The sequence below is a fragment of the Biomphalaria glabrata genome, chromosome 3 (genome assembly GCF_947242115.1).
Source record: "Biomphalaria glabrata chromosome 3, xgBioGlab47.1, whole genome shotgun sequence".
Classification (NCBI taxonomy): domain Eukaryota; kingdom Metazoa; phylum Mollusca; class Gastropoda; family Planorbidae; genus Biomphalaria; species Biomphalaria glabrata.
The window spans coordinates 25,076,900-25,099,821 of NC_074713.1; the positions used below are offsets into that span (position 1 = coordinate 25,076,900).

The 22,922-nt window shown below is 31.9% G+C and overlaps 1 protein-coding gene and 1 long non-coding RNA gene across 6 annotated transcripts; one reads left to right on the forward strand and one right to left on the reverse strand.

Annotated features, from left to right (window-relative positions):
* Window positions 1-1,854: 1,854 nt before the first annotated feature.
* LOC106064818 (GDP-D-glucose phosphorylase 1-like) lies at window positions 1,855-22,045 on the reverse strand. Of its 5 annotated transcripts, none has more exons than XM_056024147.1 (13): window positions 21,890-22,045; window positions 19,003-19,187; window positions 18,239-18,340; window positions 17,143-17,259; window positions 15,191-15,415; window positions 14,139-14,270; window positions 13,145-13,203; window positions 12,870-12,972; window positions 7,363-7,463; window positions 6,607-6,752; window positions 6,164-6,208; window positions 4,187-4,252; window positions 1,855-2,651 (listed from the first exon to the last, which is right to left on the reverse strand). In XM_056024147.1, exons 2-13 carry the CDS (start codon window positions 19,141-19,143, stop codon window positions 2,500-2,502), a joined length of 1,389 nt encoding a protein of 462 aa, XP_055880122.1. In that variant the 5' UTR covers window positions 19,144-19,187; window positions 21,890-22,045; the 3' UTR covers window positions 1,855-2,499. The 5 variants fall into 5 exon arrangements, with proteins under 5 accessions (XP_055880122.1, XP_055880123.1, XP_055880124.1 ...); XM_056024148.1 differs by lacking the exon at window positions 21,890-22,045 and adding an exon at window positions 21,657-21,674; XM_056024149.1 differs by having other exon boundaries at window positions 1,857-2,651; window positions 14,145-14,270.
* LOC106064819 (uncharacterized) lies at window positions 8,849-10,006 on the forward strand. Its single transcript, XR_008776990.1, has 2 exons — window positions 8,849-9,139; window positions 9,769-10,006. It is a non-coding gene; the product is annotated as an uncharacterized LOC106064819 (long non-coding RNA).
* Window positions 22,046-22,922: the final 877 nt, after the last annotated feature.

Sequence of the window (22,922 nt, forward strand, 5' to 3'; positions counted from 1 at the left end):
TAAACTCAAAACCCCCTGGTATGGGGTTTCAAACTCAAAACCCCTCTAAAACCCCTGGTAGGGGGTTTCCAACTCAAAACCCCCTGGTAGGTGGTTTTAAACTCAAAATCCCCTTGGCTGTGCTAAGGCAAGTGATGGTTTAGAATTAAAATTTCACCTAAAATAAACAAAATTAAAGCAAAAGATCAGTCACTAAACTCCGACTTCCGGGGGTCTTCCAGCCTCAGCATTCAGTGTCCAATTTTAACAACTATGTAGGTGTATAGAGATTACTAGCGAAGAATAGAGTTTTACTTTGACTTGGAAGCTGATGTTACACTTCCAGATTTTCTACAATTTGGTCATGACAGCGGATGTCAAGCTTAGGCTAGTTTTTATCTTTTTCATAGAGCCTTTATCTTTTGTTTGAGTCTAGCTATTTCAATGAGTCAACTTCTTCTAATGTTTGGTCCATTCAACTGTTTGCAATATCTCGTACTATCTCCACCACAAACTAGTATTTTGCTTTTTTCTTCTTCACTGATTATATGTTTATATCAATTTGTTCAATTAAACTAGACCTAATTGAATCAGCGGACCATTTTAATTTCCAACACCTTTCTTTGTAAAAACAAACATGTTGGCTAGCAATGGTATCATGTTCTACAAAAAAGGTAAAGATCCGTTCACTTTTCCTAGTAGATTCTTTAGTCCTAGTTCATGAACGCACAAAAGTTAAATGCCTTGATAGTAATCCATTAGAAAAAAAAAGTGAGGGTCCTAGCGTAGGTACAGATACATTTTGAACATTTTTTTTGGGGGGGGGGGGGGGGAGGAGGGGGGGGGATTTTCTATATTTTGTGCCGACGTTTCGGCGGACCGGATGACAGCATGTCGCCTAGACTGAACTAGACCATATAGGTTATAAACTAAACATTCATGTTATTTGTCATTGAAAAAAAAAAAAAGTAGCCAGTATGGGTGGGGATCGAACCTATGACATTCCCGTAACACTATATGAACTGAGCTAACCAGCTAACCAACAATACTAGATCTAGTATGCAGAATCTTAGCTTGAAAAAAATACAATACTAGATCTACTATGCAGAATCTTGGCTTGAAATAAATTATTCAATTTGTGCTTTTGACCACGATCCAACCTTTGGGGCACTAGAAGTTGAAGGTGACAAAGTCAAATGTGAAGACTGCAGGAATTTAAATTCATCAAAACTTATTACTGTTGTATAAAATCATGTTCAAATCATAGATGATATAAATTTAAGATGAACTATATCGAGAAATGAAACGAAGATAGTTAACACAGCGGTGTTTTTTTTTTTATGTTGATCGGTCCCCGCAAGGAGAACGGTATGCATTACTTTAGTGTAGTCTGTCCGTCCATTTGTTCCGTGTACATTTTAAAAACTAGAACAGGTATTGAAAATCTGAATATCATTATATTTTAGATCTTTCCAAGGTCTGATGCAATCGTTACTTTTTTCTTTTCTGAATGCGAGAAGTTTTAGCTTTTAAAATGAACTATGCAAGAGTTGTTTTTGTTTTGTTTAAATAAACATACATTATTTTAAAAACTATTCATTATTAATAAAATGAGGGGTGACTACAATAACAAGGGCTCCAGTGTCAGCTGGTTGTGCCTGGGCCTCACAGAGAACAAATAATCGCCAGATTAAACATAATAGGAGTCACCTTATCGTGCCCTTATATATAATAGAGGTGTGTATTTGATGTGGGCCCTTATTTCATGAACTATTGCATTTCTGCCCTTATTTCATTTCTGTTTACCTTAGCCTTTGTTTAGTTGTAGATATATACTTCACAACAAAACTTATTGCGACAATGATGTCATCAATGTACCTTCGAACATAAATTGATTAACGAGCACAAACAATAGTTCATTACTGCACATCTTCCTTCAGACATTTTAGAGCCAAATTAAAAAAGAATGAACAGTACCCACAGAAATTAATATGTACATAAAAAAAAAAAGTCCAATAAATAAAATCTGTTTTTAAAACATTAATTAGTATTTAACCTTGTATTATAAAGCAGGCTATTTATACTGAGATTCTTGTTTTAATGCCATAATTGAAACACATTGTTTACCTTAAAAATAATATTTTTAATAAATATTTCATTAATGTGATAAAAACCTAGAAAACCAGAGCTAATGTATTTTAAAATAAATGTACATTTAAAACCCAACAAAAATTAAGAAAACAAAATAAAGAAGCTAATGGATCTAGAAATAAGGACTTTACAAAATAAGTGTATCAAATATTTATAGAAACAATTTTTGAATAAAATACTAACAATAATTTTTAAAATGATTTAAACAATTAATTTGATTTTCATTACATTTTAACAAACAATAAAATCTATTACAAACAAATAAGAGAGATTGCACTGGCTGTGAGATTTAACTTGTTTTTTAAATTAAAAAAAATATAAACCCAACAAAACCCAATAAACCCATTTCTAACAAACTGATAATAGATTTCATATATCACTAGAACTATCCTCTTCAATTCCTATTCTGATTACTTCTTCCTTAATCTTGGCATATGGCAGGGGATCATCATCAGGAATGCAAGCATCTGCAATGATTTCGTCCACCTCTTCCTCTGTCATTCTGTTGTAGCCTGCCTCCTCTGATAGCCAGAAAAAAAAATGTCAATGTTACAACTGGACATACATTTTATTTATTGTATAAAATCATGTTTCTAGTGCTATAGTGCTAGTCAGCAAAGGAACTAGCAGTACATTGAAATGTGAATATCATACAAAATCTATCAAAAATAAGGAAAGTGTCAGTCAAAAATATGACCACTTGGAAGTTTCAAAATATGCTTTAGCCATTAACTGAATACATCTTCATGTCTGAACATTTTTACGAGTTAATTTTCAATTTAATCTAGATCAGATAAAGTTCTGCCAAGCTTTTTACTGGTCCATCAAACAAAAACAATCTCGGAAAAAAAATATTTATTTGGGACAATATTCAGTTTTGTTTATTACAGCATAAATTAACTCAAAATAATGAAGTTGCTTCCCTCAATTAGTAGAAATAATCTAAGGTGGTTTATGAATAGAATAAAATAGGTTATCCTCATTCAACCCAACAGTTGAAGTCCTTAGCAAAAAAAATAAAATATGTGGCCAAGAGGCTAGTTAGGCTTGAGCTTGGTTAGGCTACCTATTAAGGGGGCTCGAGGCTCAACACCCAACTTAAGCAGAGTTGTATTTACTGAGCACCTCAAGGCAGCAAGAAAAGCCTTCTCCCAGATAAGCCCTCCCCCACTAGTCCACAAATGTTATTGGACCATAGCTCAATGAGAATGCTATAAGCATGAAAATTTGGCTATATAAAAGCTTTAAAAAAAAAAGACAAAAGCTGTCTTTTGCACTATGTAGACTAAAAAAATATGAAAAGATATCTAAAAATGTGACATTTCTAAAGCTTCAAACTAAAATATAAGATTAAAGAGTAAACTTTAATTGCCTTTACAAATAAGCAATCTATGGTGTATATGTTTCTGAGGTCAACAATTATTAAGCAAGGTATGAAAAGTTAGCTTTAAATTAATAAATATTGTTCATTTGCTGATGTTAAAGTTAGATAGTTACAACAATAACTGAAGTATTTCAATCCTAGAATACCACATCCCCTTTTTAAAAAATCATAAATTGTATTTATGTGAAACAAGAAATCAATATTTTTTATGGACATATCCAAAAAGGTGAGCTGGTTTGGTCATATTGTAAGACATATTCACTGTCAAAAGTCATCTATCAAGGTACAGTGGAGGGAGCAAGAAGAAAGGGTCGTCCAAAGAAAAGCTGACTGGACAATGTAAAAGAATGTACCGGCATCTCTCTTAATATCATACTAAGAACAGCTGCTGACTTGGAAAAATGGATGGATTTGTTTACGCGAATGGTCACAGCACCCCTACGACAAAAGTCAAGGAACAAATGAGATATCCTAAAAGCTGAAATATTGAATGTCATGTGTTGGTATAACTTGGTAAGGTGTATTACAATATCTCTAGCATAAAATCCAATTGGATAGAAAAAGCTTCTTTAGAGTTGGTGAGAAAGAAAGAGGAAAAACGTGAACAGTAACAAATTGTAGGTGATGGCTGTCATTCAGGATGCACTGGCCTGCAATAAATTGGTCACCTACCTTTGATTGGAAGATGGCCACCGAGTTCTATACATGCAACATTGAATTCATCACAGGATTTTTTGCCTAATTGACAACAATGAATTTCAAAAAAAAGTTAGTGAAACGACAAGACTTTTTAAAGCACAGGAAAGAAGATAACACACATGATCTCTGTCCAAAGAGTTAAATATCTTTGGTGATTATATATTCTTCTTGACTTCTCATTCCACATATTGTCACTAACTATTCCAACTTCACAACTTAAGTTTATTAAGTTGACAGACTAAGACTACAGTTGATTGTCCAGTACATTTTTCAGCAGTCACTGCTCATATTAGTTCAAACAGTTAAAGCAAGTCATTGCTTCAGAAACATAACAGCTTTTAAAACTTTATTTTAAACACTCTTTGCTGTGTTGTCTAATACAAGTACACATTTTTACCAATTAATGCTCAAGGGAAAAATAACTGATGAAAAATATCTCAAAGAACACAAACAATACAAGTAAATCTATGAAAAATAAGCATCAAGGTAATAGCTGCTTAAATCCACACTGCTTCAATAAGATTAGTCTACATTATCTTTTTTGAACATTGATGCTGTAAATTTTTAATGCCAGTACAATGCAATGACAAGTATTAAATTACTCAGTGCATCAGAAATCAATTATGTATGTTAAAGCTTGTTTAATTTTCATAAATGTTTGAGAAAGTTGCTATCACAAAATATGTCAATTGTATTTTTATTTTTCAAGTCAACACGAGGGCCATTAACCTAAAGAGTTGAACTCAAATGCTATGATAAACAAAATTTACTTCTTAAAGACAAAAAAAAAAAAAAAAAAAAAGAGACTGTTTATTCAAAGAAAAAGAAAAATTCCATTCTTTAAATGACAAAGAAACTGGAAATAGAAACAAAATAAACATAAGAAAAGCAAAATACCACATCAGCATTACTACTTCAACAATATTAACCTATTATATACTGGCTAGGCCACTACATCTTTAAATATCAATCAATAATGAACGCAAACATAATAAATCCAAAGCATTTTTATACAGTATGGGAAAAAAAAAAGGCTATAAATACAAATAAGATAGCCAATGGCATAATAATTGTTATCTATATTGCTATTCTTTTCTATCTGCATTATCTTTAGCAACTCTATTTTTTTTTTTTTGTTAACAATCTGTTTTCTTGAAGAAAACAAAAAGATCAATTTACAATAACGTCTTTAACTTGTAAATTGTTTTTGCTGATTAATACTTTACAATTATTCCAAAAATTGAAGAAAAGCTTACAGTGCAACAACAACCAATAGATGAAAAACAGTCACTAGAAAATTAAAACCAAGAAGAGGGAAGTAATAAAGACCAAATTCTGTTTTTCCCAATGTCAGGTAAAGAGTAATATTGTAGGCATTAGTAGTCCCAGTTGAAATCTCATTGCTATTCCAATGTCTCCATACACAAGACAAAACAGTAAAATGGAAACATTATTGTATATCTGACATTTAAGATAATTTATGTCAATTTAATTGTAGGTTAGTCTCAAGAATAAGAAATCACAAATATAGTCACTCGTTTTTCCAATTTGTTTCATAAATAAAATATTTCATCCAATATAACATTGTTCAAAAGTCAGAATTTAAAAAAAAGGCCACCTTAGTATACCTGAGTGATCAAATTAAAATAGCAAGGGACATCTGAGTTCAGAGTCAGACAAGTCTGCTAAATGGCTCTCATAGGATGCATGTTACATAAAATTAAATAATTGGAACCAAAAAAAAAAAAATTTAATGAAATAATTTTAATGTTATAATCAATCTTCATGTTTCATTTAGTTAAGTTCAATCTCTGAGATGAGTCTCAGAGCAAATTATGATACATTTAACAAAATCTAGTTACACACTTTACCTAAACTATTGTTTTCATCAGAGAGTTGCATTTAAACAAATATAAATAGCTTAATACCATCAACACCTCTCATACTTACGCATGTAGTCCTCAGATCTACCCCCCTGGGAAGTGCTAGGACCCACTTACATGTTTTGATTAAATCAAAAAGTGTTATAAAAAAACAAACAGAAAAAAAAAACACTAAAATTTAACAAAAGAGTATGATAATTTAACAAATAAAAAAACAAGGTTAAATTTTTTACAAACTTTAAAATAAAACATGCTAAAACTCTGTAAGTATGTTCTTTAATAATTAAAAAAAATGAAAACATAATTATCTACAATAATTCATGCACAATTACTAAAAAATTTGATTAGGGGGTATATCAAAAGCCACAAAACAAAAATATAATATTACAAAATTATAAAATAGTTATTCAATTCTGTCAGAGACAGAATCTGTAAGGATGAAAGAATAGGGACCAACAACTATTAAGTAAGGACATTAATTAAATAACTAAACAGTTAGGCAGGAATTACCTATAAACTTTTTTCTTGGCCAGATGAAGAGACGAACTGTTGTATGAAAACTATTACGATCCTCCCCGAAGACAGGGCCTCGACATATAAAAACATTGTGAGCGATTTCATTTTTTATGAAGTAGTCACTGATTCTGTGAGTAAGTCTGAGATACAAATATTGAAAATAAAGCAGTGAAGCTGGCATGCATTACTTGTGCATTAGAATCTTAAACAAAAATCTTGGCAAAAAGGAGGAGCTTTTCATTAACATGAAGCTGAGCTGGTTCAATCCTATCGTAACAAAGAAAGGGCCATCCAAAGAAAAGCTGGCTGGACAATGTAAAAGAATGGACAGGCCTCTGGACATTCTACTAAGAACAGCTGCTTACTGTAAAAAGTGTGTGTGGGGGGGGGGGGGGATTAGGTCACGCAAACTGTCACAGCACCCCTATGACAAAAGTCAAGGGACAGATAATAATGTTGATACTATCTTACTGTAAGATAATTATTAATTATAGCTGTTATATAGTGCTTTCAATTAATAGTTTCTAATGAAACTGAGTTGCTAAGCTGATATTAAAATTATAAAGTTAAAGGAACTTATTTTGTTTTATTAATAGATAAATAGAAATGTCCTATGCTACTATTTTATTTAATAAAGTTCAGACAATTAAGCAATGCATCAAGATTTATCTAAATATACTAATATAACTTTTGAGATGACGCAATACAACTTAGAGAGTTTTGGGCCTTGGCAGAGCATGAATTTCTCACCTTGCCAGTTTCTGCACAGTGCTGCCATGTAGCTGCATGCCAAACCCTGGACATGGAACTGCAGTCATCTCATACACTTTACCACCAAGATGAGTTACAGGCTGTGAAGGAAAGCAAATCAGAAGGACTGCTCAAAGTATTGCTTTGTACAATTATATAAAGAGACAGGCAGATATGACGATTCTATGGTGAATGTGTGGCTAACACAAATACATACCAATAATGAACAGGAGGCACAAGGTCGACTTTCAAACAAATGATCCAACAAACTCCAAATTAGAAGTTAACTATTACCACCAGATCACATAGGCTAATTACAGACAATATTATCATCTTCTCTAGTAAGCATTCACATATAAAGCTAAAAGAATTTTAAAACTATTGAAATCCTACAAGCATGGACAGTTCCATGGACTGAGCCTCATTGTAGTGGAGACTATCCAGGCCTTTAGAAGCTGTTGTAAACCAGGATAACCACTGCACACCATATCTATTTTACACCATATCTATTTTACACCACATCTATTTTACACCACATCTATTTTACACCATATCTATTTTAAACCATATCTATTTACACCATATCTATTTTAAACCATATCTATTTTACACCATATCTATTTTACACCATATCTATTTTACACCATATCTATTTTACACCATATCTATTTTAAACCATATCTATTTTACACCATATCTATTTTACACCATATCTATTTTAAACCATATCTATTTTACACCATATCTATTTTACACCATATCTATTTTACATTAGCTGAATAGTTCAAGTCAAACTTTGATCCACTGTGCCTGTCCCTGCTTTGCCTAATCTCAGATCAAGGAAGCAACTTTTATTTTTCTTAATCATTTATTAATACAGAGTTTCATGATCAATCTTTACAGATTAGGGAAGACAACTCTGATTCTTTCAATCTATGACTCATATAGAATTTGATGACCAACTGTTATAGTGTTACTAAAAATAGAAAAGGGGACAGTGGCTGAGTTTAAAGTGCTTTCAAAACAAAACAAAAAAAAAACTGCTTCCAAAACAAATATTATATTCAAATTAAAGGCAATTTCAAAACTGTACCCAAAACTTTAAATAGTTAAGCAATGAGCTCTACATTTTGATTCACACAAGCCAACACTGGAGATGAACAAATTAATAACCCATTATCCATCTCAATGAATAGGCACAACTACAAAGGGGGAAATAACTCATTTGTTTAATTGATTTCACTAATTTGAAAGCATTTTCTTAGATGCTAACTATGTACCTAATCTTATATGCACTATTTATTATTTTATTTGTCATATTTAATGCAGAAGAAGCCATAGTCTGCAAAGGTAAAAAAAATTTTCTTTCTGTTGTCTATTATATTGTTACGATCTCTCCTCTCCTACTATCCAGGCTCTCTTCAAACTGCACCACACGACACAACAAACTTAAAGACCAACTGAAGAGGTTTTTATCGAAATTGAGATAACTATTGATTATGATAGTAGATGGTATCAAATATAGTTCCTAAAAATTTGAGTTAAAAGAAATACATATTTATACTAGAAAAAGTCATTTGAAAGTGTAAAAAAATTAATGAGATTTGAAATGGCTATGTCATGGCCGAAAGCGGAAGTGACGTTATAGTATGGAAATCACGGGAAAATGTCGAGCTCAAGACACTAGATCTAGCTAGACCGCCTAGAGGATTCTAGATCTTGTTTTTTTGTTATTAAGATCAACTAAACGTAGACAATTTAGTCTTATTACTAGATTGTAACTAGATATGGATTTAGATATCTAATAATAGATTTTTAGCTATATATATATTTTTTTACTAGTCTTAGTTTAGATGTAGATCTAGTCATTCTAGTCGTAGATTGTAGATCTAATTTAGTATAAATAAATTACTATAAAAAATAAATACAAAAAAACAATAATATAGGAATATAAAAATATAGATCTAGTCTTATATAGTGACTAGCCTAGGCTATAGGGCTAGGTCACTTCATTAGTGGTCTGTAATATTAATATAGTACGTCCTGGGGAAGGTTCTGTCTAATATAGTGTTTATAGTAACAATAGTTTTTAGAAAGCATATAATTTTTACATATCATTCTTAAGGAAGGTATAGATCTAGATTTATAAAATCTAGACTTACGTTAAAAACTCTTTCATCATTAGACTCCAAGAATTATAAGAATTAAGATAGATCTACTATAGACCTTTATAGTATATAATCTAGTTATATTCTAGTAAAGTAGCAATAGATTCCTCTAGGCTGATATTAATGTTCATATTCATTTAATATTACTTAATTTTTCATTTGTGTATCTATTATGTATCTATTACTAAATATATATATATATATATATATAAATATATATTTTTTTATTTTATTGTAGAAACCTGACTGGCTAAAAGATGATCTGACACGTCTAACAGTGGATGGCTGCCTGATTGTGTGTTATGCCAGCTGGACTGTTATTTTATAAGACTGTTGAGCATCTTTTACTTATAAATCTAAAAGCTGATGCTATGACACTCAATGGCTTAGAAGAAACCCTGTCAGTTTTATATGGTTATGACAATAATCTTTAATAAATAAGTCTTATACAAGGACAATAAAGATTATTATTATTATTATCATATTTTCAGTTGGTTTGTTTTAAGCTAACGTTGTCTTAAATTTTTAGAATTAACAAATTTGTTAAATTTTCTTTATAAATACTTCTTCTTCTTCTTCTAACCAGCTTTATTGCTGCTGAGCTGTGAGCTCTTTTGCAGACTGTGCCAAGGAAAAAAAGTGTGCTGTTTTCTTCAGTTGTTCAGCAGCACTGCCGTACAGGGTGTTGGTTATGTTGGGCTTATAAATACTCAAAAGTGAAAAAATATTCTTTTGGATAAATTTCAACTTTGTTTATATTTAATGCAAACATAAAGTTATAAGGCATTATCTTCGATTCCGAAGATTAAGGATGAATGCAGCATTTCTCTTGACCACACGAACCCAGTTGCAACTTGTATATTTTGTCATATCTAATTCATTATACAGACAAACCAGTGGTTTCTTTGGCATATAGGAAAGCAGATTGCATTTGAAAGAAACAGCTGAAAAGCTCTGACGAGCTTGCTAAAGACAGACGCAGACGACGAAAAAAAATTAAATTATTATAAATGTGGAATGCATAGTTTGTTTATATTTATAAATTAGTTAATGAAATGTAAATATTTCCAGTAAGACACTGTTTACAAAGATATTTTAAAGAAAATTTAGCACCCAAAAGTTATTTAGCCAGATAAATAATTTAATATTAGAACTTGAATTATTTAATAGCTTGAACCTAACTGATCAAATATATTACCTCAGCTGTTTCTGCTCTTACTATCTTATTTAAATTAAAGTATTCTGATAATATTCTAATAGTTATAATGTTTTTTGTTTAAACAAAAAAGATTATTATTATTACTTTGAAAATATGTTAATATAAGAAAAAGTTAAAGTTAACTATTAGTTAAAAGCATTACGAAAAACAAATTGAGCTCTTCATTGATATCAGCTTTTCATTGAGCAAACTGCTTCCAATATGGGAATTACTCTTAAATTTTTAAATCATTTAAGTTAAGGAAGCTGAATTTGTACTTAGTGTGCAAGTAACTGTCTAGCTTTGACTTGTTTCTCCCCACCCCATCTCTACACACAATTACACATTATCATTCCAAGGGCATTTGAATAAGTGAATTCCACTAGTCAAGGAGCAGAATTGCACCTACAATGTTTAGATCCTGTTTCTGCAACCACAGTTTCTAGAATATAGATATATTTTACAATCATCGTTATCATAACGAAAAATACCGGTAATTGAAAGAATTGGTGATAAAAAAAAATGGAGATGTACTGCACGATATGGTGGACAGAAACACTGTGTTGTGGTCAAATGCTGGGTACGCATGAATGGATCTAAGTTAAACCGGCTTGCTAATTGTGATTAGCTTACACTCATAGTCATAAAAAAACACACGTGGACTGTAACAAGAGATATAGCAGACTGATCCACGTTGTACAGTGGACTAGAACTCGATACTAGTACGCTTGACTGGATCTAGGCTAATCCGGCGAACATTATTTCTCTTACCTCTAAATTTAGTAGCGTGACCTAATTTCCATACTATGACGTCACGGACCAGTGTAGTGAGGGAGAAAGACATCTCGAATGGCTACGAGACTAAGACTTTTTAGTGTCCCTAAAACCCACATTAAAATGCTAATATCTCATTAACGGCTGAAAAAGTTATAGAAAATATTTTGCATACACGTTTTTTTAAGCATTATATTACAGAAAACAAGTATTAAAACGGTTTCTGTGATTGACCCCAAAACCTCTTCAGTTGGTCTTTAAAGAACCTCACAACTCAGGGCTCCAAAGTATCAGTCAGTTTAATTTCAAATACATTACAAATACTGTACAGTTGGCAACAACATCACACTAACTGTCCAAAACCTAGCCTTGCTCCGCCTGACTTCACACACCGTCTGTCTCTAATTTCGCCCCGTCTGGTCACATTGCGAGGTAATGTGAAGTCAAGTGATTCAGACACACTCGTTATTATATAGTGTCTCTACTGGCCTCGAACCTTCTTGACCATTCCAGTTGATCACTTTCGCCGTGACTTGCGTGCGTAATATTTACACACAGGTCGTTGTCGAACTGGCCTGTACTGTCACTGGTCACGGTTGACCGCTCGTCTAGCGCCGGACTGGGGCGATTTGCGTAGGCTAAAAACACACACAGCCTACGAACATCTGTGTCACCACCGAGTTTGTAACAATATATTATTCTAAAATCTCTACACATTTATTAAGATAAATCAACTCTAATAATGCATATCCTTATCCAGAGGATATTAGTAGCATTAATTCTCTATTCTTGAAGATATTTCATTTATCTTTACATAAGGTTCTGTAAGGTTGTAATTGCTAAAAATGGTAATAATACAAAATACCAATGGCATGCCTCTCAAATAGCTTCTGACAACGAGTCAAACTCCTGGCTTTCATGTGTGGCCCAGATATAGGGTCTCACAGTACTGTTTTCATTAACCAGAAAGCTTCTGGAAGGAGGATTTCATTAGAAGGAAAACTCTGAATGCAGCTATACATGGGAAAGGCTTAACCCTGAGGAAAAATCAGGAGCCAGCAGCCCATAGGCAGCTTGCGACACACAGTGCTACATACTGGCAGGATCCCAAGCTGTGGTTCCTCGGGACACATCAACTGCATGGAGGAGGAGAACTGCATGGAGGAGGGGAACTGCTACGTGGGTGAACACAGCTACAACCATAGCTAATGCTCAGGCATTCATCTGGACAGAGGTTGCTATGCAGCTGCCGTTCCTTTGAACACATCAGGCATTCATCTCATAGTTGCTTCCCAACTGAATTATTTTTCTAATAGCAAAATGATAACTCACACAGTAATCAATGCAATATTAAAATAATCACTCACACAATGATCTGCAATCAGCTCATGCTCCAAGTAGTAAAGGTGAAAATGTAAATGATTGACTGAAGCAAAGGCACAAAGACTGTTGAAGCCCATTAGCAGTCCTCTAAAAGTACAAAGTCAATTTCTTTTTACAGATTAGTTACACTTAGATATTATGTATTAAACTTTTTCTTTTTTTTTTCCAAAGATATTTTTCTTTTGATAAGACTTTAATAGTCAATTATTTAATATTAAAAGTTTGTCACAGTACCTTCTTTTGTCTAACTAACACATACCTGTGGCTGCTGAGTAAAATTGTTTCTAAGGCAACTTGAATAGAAACCTCTGTCAGGATCTTTGGAGAACAAACAAAGTAAAGACCATGAGTGTGACATTTTAACTACAGCCAGTAAACACCTACAATGTTTAGATCCTGATTTTATTTTTATTTTTTTAACAAATTTAAGACAAATGTATTTAAATAGTTCATTCACATCTATCAATGAAAAAATTAATTAATGTCTGATCAAATCATCCCAATTGACTTTTTAAACAAGTGATGTGAACAATGTTTGAATATTACAAAATTAAATTATTTTAAAAAAATGAAAAGTTATTTATTGTAAAAAAATTTTTTTAACGACTTAACAAAATAAAACTAATTATGATTTCATGCATGCTTTCTAATATTCCACTATAAGCGATGTAAATTTAACAAAAATGTTAATTCTTGCCACATGCAACATGTTTTTGAATTGTTATTTCATACATAATTTGTTTAAAAATCAGATTATTTTTTTTAACCATTCCTTTAAAAAAATGTGGCTAATGCCATACCCAATTAATTTAGAGGTTTGTGTTCAAGTAATCATTTCATTGATTAGTTTTCAAAGTAGTCATTTCAATGATTAGTTTTCAAAGTAGTCATTTCATTGATTAGTTAAGGTAAGATTAAAGTTCACCAACACCAAGCTCAGAAACAGCATTTAAAAAGAAAAAGTATACTATGAATAACATAATTAATTTAAGCGTTTCTACAAAATAAATTTTTTTTTCTTACAAACTGGAAAAAGTAAAATATATTATACTACTGTTATTTCATTTTCAAAAGAATGCTTCATGCAAACTCTCAATCTAAAACAAACCACCAATTGAACTTGATGTCTAAAAAAAAACCAACAATAACAGGCAACTCGGATACTGTTTGAACTTACCACATAGATATGTGGACTATCCAGTGTGTATACTAGTGATTAAGCAAAAAAAAGAGAGACCTCAGATGGTACTCACACATACTTGAGCAGGAAGTTTGTCTATCTGAGGAACTAAGAGACAATGGCCATATTCCATGGGGCTGACATTAACTACCAATGTGTGCCTCTCTGGTCTCTTTGTTTCACAGCTGCTGCACTCAGCATCCACCTGAAGATATAGCATAAAAAAAACTTGGTAGATTTAAGTTTGTCATGGGTAATGAGATGTAGAGGATTTTAACCAAAGCTTCAAAATTTGACTTTGTATTTGGAGAAATATTTCTTTTCTTTAAGCATGCACATTTACTGTCACTAAGCCTGCATGAATGATGTGGACTCAATTGTAAGAGTTGCCTCAATTCCAGTCTGCTAGATAGATCTGCGGTGGCAGTCCTACGCTTCTCTAGGAGCGATAACATATAAACCAAGCTCATTATTGAGGCGTTGTGGCTGAGGGGTGAAGCGCTTGACTTCCAAACCAGGGTCCTGGGTTAGAATCCTGGTATTTTTTATTTCAGGATCTTTGGGCGCCTCTGTGTCCACCCAGCTCTAATAGGTACCTGACATTAGTTGGGGAAAGTTGGTCATTGTGCTGGCCACATCATACCCTTGTTAACAGTAGACCACAGAAACAGATGACCTTTGCATCATCTGCCCTATAGACCACAAGGTCTGAAAGGGGAGCTTTACTTTTACTTTATTGACACTGGAAACATCTCTTTGCTCTACCAACCAAATCTAAAAAAAAAGTTTTCTCTGAAATCATGTGCAACACAGAAAATCAAGCTATGTAATATGCCAAACCTGTTAATGGCCACATCTTAAATTTTGCTAATAACCAGGTAATTATTAGTTGCCTGATAATCTCAAGATTTGAGAGCAGTGCCCTAAACATTTGCAGCTACTCCTCACTAGTCTCCCCCAAAAAATTAACACAAATAATAATTTTTGAAGTCCATCAATGCCCCTATCTTACCTATATACTGAATTTCTCTACAAGGATTCTATATAAAAAAAAATAAAAGATTCAGGGGAGACTAATAGAAAAGTAATAGCAAAACCTGTGGACATTAAGAGACTTTAGCTTACCTTCCCATTGCAAACCAGATAACCATTAGGCACTCCATTCTTGAAATAATCATTTCTTGAACATTGAGATCCTGTGGCAGAACTTGTTTCTGTTTTGTTGACAAGGTTGAAGATGACCTCTTTTGGCTGCACTCGAGTAAAGTTGAAATCTTCTGGATTAAACTGCTGGTGCACACTTGTAATTTCCTGTGGCTTCCGTCTTTCTCTGGCTCTGAGAGTGTTTAACTGAATGCACAGTTTGAAAATGAATTTCCTTTTAGATTCCAAAATATATATTTTTGCTGCCTTAATTTTTCAAAAACCAAGTCAACAAATTTACAGCCATTTATAAAAAAAAAAAAATATTAAAAAGAAATGAATGGAAAATAATTATTAAAAAAAGCAGTGTGACTAGTTATATTTCAACAATGACAATATTTCTAACAAGATTTCATTGCTCAAATTTCTTCTTTAAAATTGCGAGACTCCTAACTACTGTGAAATTCAAATGGTCCAGTAAAAAAAGGTTTACACAGCTCTGGCTGAGAGTTTGAAAGGTTAAGTGTGAAGAAATAAAATCATTCAGTAGTCTCTACTATCATAGTTTCAGTGCAGACCTCTATGTTGTCTCTCCTAGTAAACGGAGAGCTAACATTGCAACAGACCCATACTACATCTTATGTACAGCTTATGTAAACACTGCCATCTGGACTGACATTGGCTTTGATGGCTTGTGCATAGACTGTGCCAGTTGAGATCTAACCAAGTAGTAATGTTTACAGAAAACAATGGGATAGAAAGTTAGCAGCAGTTTTTAAACTTTTATATAAGAAGAGCTCTTTATAACTTGTTCAGAACAATAATCTTTTTTTTTTTTTAAAGTGAAATCTGGATCACTTTTTTCTTAATTTTTTTAATTTTCTATACTCTGGCAAAGTATAGGCCAGACATAAATTTTTTTATAAAAGTTACGGAAGCTTTTTTTTTTTTTTTTTTGTTCAAAAGAATAAAAAGTATATATATATTTTAAAATATTGCTTATTTGATTTTTTTTAAAAGTTAGACACCACTTTTAAAACCAGAAATAGTAGCTAATGTTGAAAATTGTTTCATTTTACGTTTCACATAGTCCATTTAGAACTGAAGATTATTTCATCCAAGGCCAAAACTACATCAGCTATCTATCTGATGCAGGCTTGCATATATTTCCAATGTGACATGCCATTTATAAAAAGGTAGTATTAGCTGTAAGTTACAAGCCCACAGAATATAATGATAATACAAAGTTTCTTTTTATATAAATACTTATGTCAATTAGTAGTTACTGCAGTAATTTTTTCCTATTCATTAGCCCAAATTAATCATATACCATCTAAAGCAACTGGATTGGTCTAAAATATGTCTTACAAAGTTTATTTTTTAACATTATATTATTTTGTTTCATTCTACCCTGAAAACATAAATGAGAAAAATATATTGCTTGAACAACTATTTATTTTCAGTCAATCAGCTCTCTCTAACAATATGCTTAGTTACTTCTACTTGACCCACTTTAGAGAGCTATTTTAAATGCTCTGTATTAATATGTTCCCCATCAGTCCCTGCTTGTCTACAATTTCAGTTCAACATTAAGTCAAAATACCTAATAGATGCTTTTGAAACTGCAACCAAAGTTGCCATTTCCACTTTTTTTTTATAGAAATTTCTAGACTAAAAGATGAGAGATTTTCAGGTTAAACTGAACATTTTTAAAAACTATTCAGAAGTAATAACATAATTAAGTTGCAATTTTTTTTGGAGAGGGATTATTTTATTTATTTGTCAATGGTTTTACTTTATTAATTAAATATTTTTTTATTTTTTTTTTCCATGTATGAAGATCTACATTTAAATTTTTGGAAGGTTCTGACACCAGGTAAGGGGAAGAGGTAAAAACTTAGAAACAAAACCATAGCAAGGAGAAACTAGTCTACCTGAGCAACATAATGTTTAGGACCTGGAAGTATCCTGGTAACAATATGGCCAATGTTGTAGCGAAATACTCCATCGTTCATAGCAATGTCCCACCGTTTTCGAAGCTCAAGGTCAAACTGTGCATAATAAACAAATAATTTAAAGCATCAACACACACACAAAACACTAACAAGCATTCATACAAAATTTTGTGAGCAGTTATTTATAGTGCTTGAAAAGTCTTGGAAGATTTAATTGATATTTTACGAAAGGCAAGATGCCACAATAAGCAAGTTATTCCCAGCTTTAATGGGATGCAGTTAAGAAGAAGAAGACACAGTCAGGAGGATAAAATGATATACCCACAAGGGGGGTGTTACGTGTGCAGCATAATGTGAATTTGTAATGGTGCGAATGTGTGTTGAAAGAGTAGAGAAGATGGAATCCAAAAATAGAGTAATGTAATCAAAGTTATTATTAACACATTATTAATTGTAACTCAAGATTAAAGTCATCATAATCTACCATATATGAGTCTATTATTGTATCATTAAAAGTCTCATCTGTACGTAACAAACCCAACGTAGAATATAAACAAGCACAATAACTTTTCCAATACAATGAGTTATTTAAATCAATTGAAAAACAGAGTACAAAACAGAAATCATCAGCTGGCTTAAAATGACTGACCCAATTACTGCATTTCCCTTTGTATACCAAAGCAACATTTCTGTTCATGTACATTTATATGATAATTTTATATTTTCTAATCACTGTTGGAAATTTCCACTTTTTGTTACCATCTTGTAATTTGTTTGCCCATGGTGGCATGTATGACAACATAATTTATGCTCAAGAACTTGTTTATTTTCATAAGTTCTTCATGTGTTTTTTTTAAGACAGCACTAATCATTAAATTTAGGTTGAGAACAATTGAAGCCCTTCCTGCATGGTCAAAACTAAGTACAATCTCAGACCAATCTTTGAAAAGATGATTCTTGTAGGCTGGGCTTATTGGATTACATGAGCAGCAATAATGTTTGGGTTAGAATGTGTACAAGAAGTAATCAGAATGGAAAACGTTCTTTTGTCATTCACAGAAAGAGAGAAACATACTCTACTGAGCTTTATTGGAGAGTCATCACACCATGGGGCAGTCTGATAGATGAAATCCTCTTCTGTGTACTCAAAGTTATCTGTGTTGTCCCAGGTGTTGCACTAGATGATAAAACAAAATACAATAACAATAGTTTTAAATCTTAGAAAGCCTAGCTTAGCTAAAATAATGTTGATGACAATAAACTGAACATCAAGAATATATGTACTTTACAAAGTAAACTATCTGTACAAACAGTAACATGTTTTAGATTTACTGTTTAATGTAAAATTAATAGAGACATAGTACAAACAAAAAGTAAAATTGGTATATAAATGTTAAATGCTTTTAATCTACATGTGATTGCCATAATACTAAATATTTCTTTGTTATTCACGACTTCTCTATTCTTGTCTTATTTTTTAAAACTACTGTCTAAGAACATTGCTTTTAAAACCTATTTTTTTGGTATTTCATATCTAGCACAAATGTATAATAAAATGGTAAATGGCACCCTTAAGTATCTTAGCTTATTTCTTCATTTATATCTCCAATTTGATAGTTTATAGTGAACCTTTTTGTATGACTTAGATACTAGCAGAGCTGCTTCTACTTTAAATCTATGTGAAATATTATTAAATCTAGTTCATTGATGATATAAAAACTGTCAGGTTTTACTTGACTATTTAGTCTTTGTATACCTCTAAGCTTTTGTGCTCTGACAAGTTAGTTTTTTAAGTGCACAAGCCTAAATATAAAAAATAAAAGCAGAAAAATAAATTACCACATGAGGTGCATTTATTCTTGCATTTACAATCTCTGAAGACTCCATGGGTTTCTGTTGAGAAAGCCCTCTGAATAACTGTTTGGTTATGGAAAACCTAGAATGATCTACCACTTTGTTGATGTTTACCAGCTGTCTCATAAAACTTGGTTCCAATTCAAGCTATTTTACAAATACATGTTTGACTAAGAGTAAGAGAAAAAAAAAAGGAAATATAAATCTTTTAAAACTTTCAGCTTTAAGCTCAACAAAAAATTAAAAATTTATATATTTTTTTTTTTTTTTTGTAAAATTTCAGAAAAGTAACCATATTGCATATTTGTACAACTTTGGAGAAAGGAGGAAAATAAATAGAGAACTAGCACTTTTGATGTATCCTAGATGTAGCCAATAGCCTAGACATAGCCAATGCAACACATGAAATTGCCTGTGCTACGTGTGTGTAGTTGGCCTCACATGTACAATACTCTGCCAATACAGTTACAACAATATATAAAATAGATATAGAGATGGCTGCCTGCTCATGTGGTATGTGCTCTAGACTATCATTTCGATGGTCGCGGGTTTGAACCCTGCTATCTATCAAAATATATTAAATTAATTATATATTTGATTTCTTAGCATTTAAATTGATAATGATAGTCTAGAAAAGATTTAATAATTTCATCAATATGGGATTCTATAAAAGTTTATTTATTTTAAGACTCACTTGAGACTAGATCCAGGTATATATATATATATTGAGTTTTTAGTCTACGTAACTGGTTTACCATGAATAAGATCTAGATCTATATATTTATATATATCTTAATCTTTGATTTCTTAGCATTTAAATTGGTAATTTCTCTAAATCTAGAGTCTAGAAAAGATATAAATTCAAGATTTAATCATTTCATCAATATGATGGGGATTCCATGAAAGTTTTTCATTTATTATAACACCTAGACTCTCTACCATGCTAGAGCCTAGAATAGTCTAGATCTAGGTAACTGGTTAACCATGAATAAGATATTATATATATATATATATATGTATGTATATATATATATATATACATGGGTGTAGCCAGGAGGGGGTTTTGGGGTTCAAAGCCCCTACCCCTGGAAAGGAAAATGCCCCCCCCCCTGGGGGGGGTGGAATTTAGTGACTGATTTTTTGCATAGATTTTGTTTATTTTAACTGAGATTTTAACACTAAACCATCACTTGCCCCTGAACAGCCAAGAGTTTTGAGTTTAAAATCCCTTACCAGGGGGTTTCGCAGTCTAATCCCCCCACTTCTATAAAAGAAAACCAAAAAAAAAAAGAATGCAAACGATAATTGCCAAATTCCAAGAGCATAGCTAATAAAGATTTCCATTTCAAAACCCCCTCAGAAAGTTACGATAAAACTATCCTTACATCAGTCACCAGATTCTATGAGCATAGCCAAGAGAGGTTTTATGTTTAAAACCCCCCTCCAGCGGGATTTGAAGCTAAAAAATACTTCTCCAATTAAAAAAAAAAAAAGCAAATTACTTACTCAAAAATCTATGAGTGCAGCCAAAGGGGTTTAGAGTTTAAACCTCCCTTCAGCGGGGTTTGAAGCTAAAAAATACCTCTTCGATATAAAAAAAAATCAAATTACACACTCAAAATTCTATGAGCGTACCCAAAGAGATTTTGAGTTTAAAACCCTCTTCAGCTGGATTTGAAGCTAAAAAATACCTCTTCAATATAAAAAAAAGCACTGATGGTTTAAATACCACCATACAGAGAGATTTGAGGCTGAAAACCTCTCTCTTCAATTTTATTCTAAAGCAAACTAGTCACCAAATTCTATGAGTGTAGCTAAGGGGGTTCTGAATTTAACAAAAAAAATCCACAGATTTTTTAGTTAAAAACCCCACAAAAAAATGATTTTGACGATACACTTCCCAGTTCGATATAAAATCTAAAGCAAACTACAGTTACCTAATTCCAAGAGCATAGCCAAGAGAGGTTACACATTTCTACCAGTGGATGGGCTCCGTTAATAAATTGCAGTGCAACTACCTAATCTAGATTAATTATAGAACTACTATCTAGACTAGATAGAGGCTAGTACTGTAGAGGCCTAGAGTCAGTAGAATAAGAGAGGTAGTACTACTACTAGTTTAGTTACTAGAGTCTATTAAATTAGTCTCTATGCAGATCTAGAATCTAAATTAGATTTTAGATCTATACTTTATACTTAATACTAGATCTATAAATATAATTAATTATAAAATATAGATCTAGACTATAAATAATAATTTAATAATCTATATATAATCTATTGAGAGATCTAGATTAAAATTAAAAATTAAATATAATCTAATATAATAATAATTATTTAATTATAATAATATAATAATATAATATTATTATTATATCTACTCAAATCTACTGTCAGAATAGTCACATAGACAGATGTGAGATAGTGAATTAAAATTAAAACTAGATCTAGATCTAGATCTTATCTATCTTTAGAAAGAAAATCTAGTAATTTAAGTAATGTCGTGACTATAAAAGTATTAAAACTAGATCTAGACCTATAAGATAACTATATAATAATAATAGTAGATCTATATAAAAAATAATAGTTACTAGATCTAGATCTAGTAATAACTAGATGCACTAGGATGTAGTACTAACTAGTGTCACTTGACTTGTGAGTCTATTAGAATAGTGAATAGTCAATAGATGAATAGTCTAGATCTACCTACATCTAGATCTAGTGACTAGTCTAGTACTAGTAGATGCAAATCATACGGGCCCTACATTAAGTTATCAAATCTATATAGATTCTAAATATAGATGCTAATCATACCCCTACATTAAATTATCAAATCTATATCTAAATAACTATTTAGTATAGATCTACTTACACTATTATCACTATAGTGGTATAGTGACTATGCCGATACCTATTGTATGTCTATGGTCATGGTATACAAAATATACACATAGTGGGTGACATAGTGACGAGTATAATTTTTTTTTTTTTGAAGAGCCGAAAAAGTTCATTTTATACTTTCAAAAATCCCCAGACCTCTAGATCTAGATCTTACACAATCTTATCTTATCTTATATAATACAGACGTTACTTCAAAAAAGAAGATGATTACGTCCTACGCGTCATGCATTTAGTCATGCATATTAACCAATGACTTAAATTCTGCCAAGTCACTGGTTTTCCTGGCTAGCTCAGGCAACCCATTCCATGCTCTAATAGCACTAGGGAAGAAGGAGTATTTGTACAAATTTGTCCTAGCATATGGGACGAGGAATGTGCCATTATCTTTGTGTCTTTCAGAGTATTTTATTAAATTTTGTTTTTGTATTTGAAGATTATGGTTCAGTGTTTTATGTATTATTGCTACTTTACTTTTGAGCCTTCTGTCCTGAAGGCTTTCTAAATTTAGTGATTTCACTAAAGGTGTTACTCTAGTCAAATGTGAATATTCGTTTGTTATGAATCGCACTGCTCTATTTTGTGTCTGTTCTAGTTTCTTAATGTTTTCTTGAGTTGAGGGGTCCCAAACAGAGGATGCATATTCTATTATTGGCCTAATCAAGGTTAAATAACATTTTAGTTTTATGTTCTTATTTGATTTATAGAAATAATACACAAGACAGTAACATGTAGATCTAGATCGGGGGGTTATCAGTCTGTGGATCGGGACCCACTTGAAATAAGAGGTCGCCTAATAAGATCGTCGGAAAAATACTTTTTTTTTTTTTTACAAAAACAACAACAACTTGATATTTATAAAAATGTTCATGGGTAGTTACTATTATTTGTTTCTATCATTATCAGACTCATTCGAGGATAAATGTTACAAACAACTAAATCAGAATGTTTTCAAACATTTTAATTGACGCATCGTAAATATTTGTAACAGTTTAAATTGCTGTCCA

What these genes read in the sequence shown, in the direction of transcription:
- LOC106064818 (XM_056024147.1), bottom strand. Translation starts at nt 19,143, where the DNA reads ATGAGACAGCTGGTAAACATCAACAAAGTGGTAGATCATTCTAGGTTT. An exon ending in CTAAACATTATGTTGCTCAG is followed by an intron (nt 15,416 to 17,142) that starts GTAGACTAGTTT and finishes CTGTGCATTCAG; the next exon opens with TTAAACACTCTCAGAGCCAG. An exon ending in ACTGTGCAGAAACTGGCAAG is followed by an intron (nt 6,753 to 7,362) that starts GTGAGAAATTCA and finishes TTTGTATCTCAG; the next exon opens with ACTTACTCACAGAATCAGTG.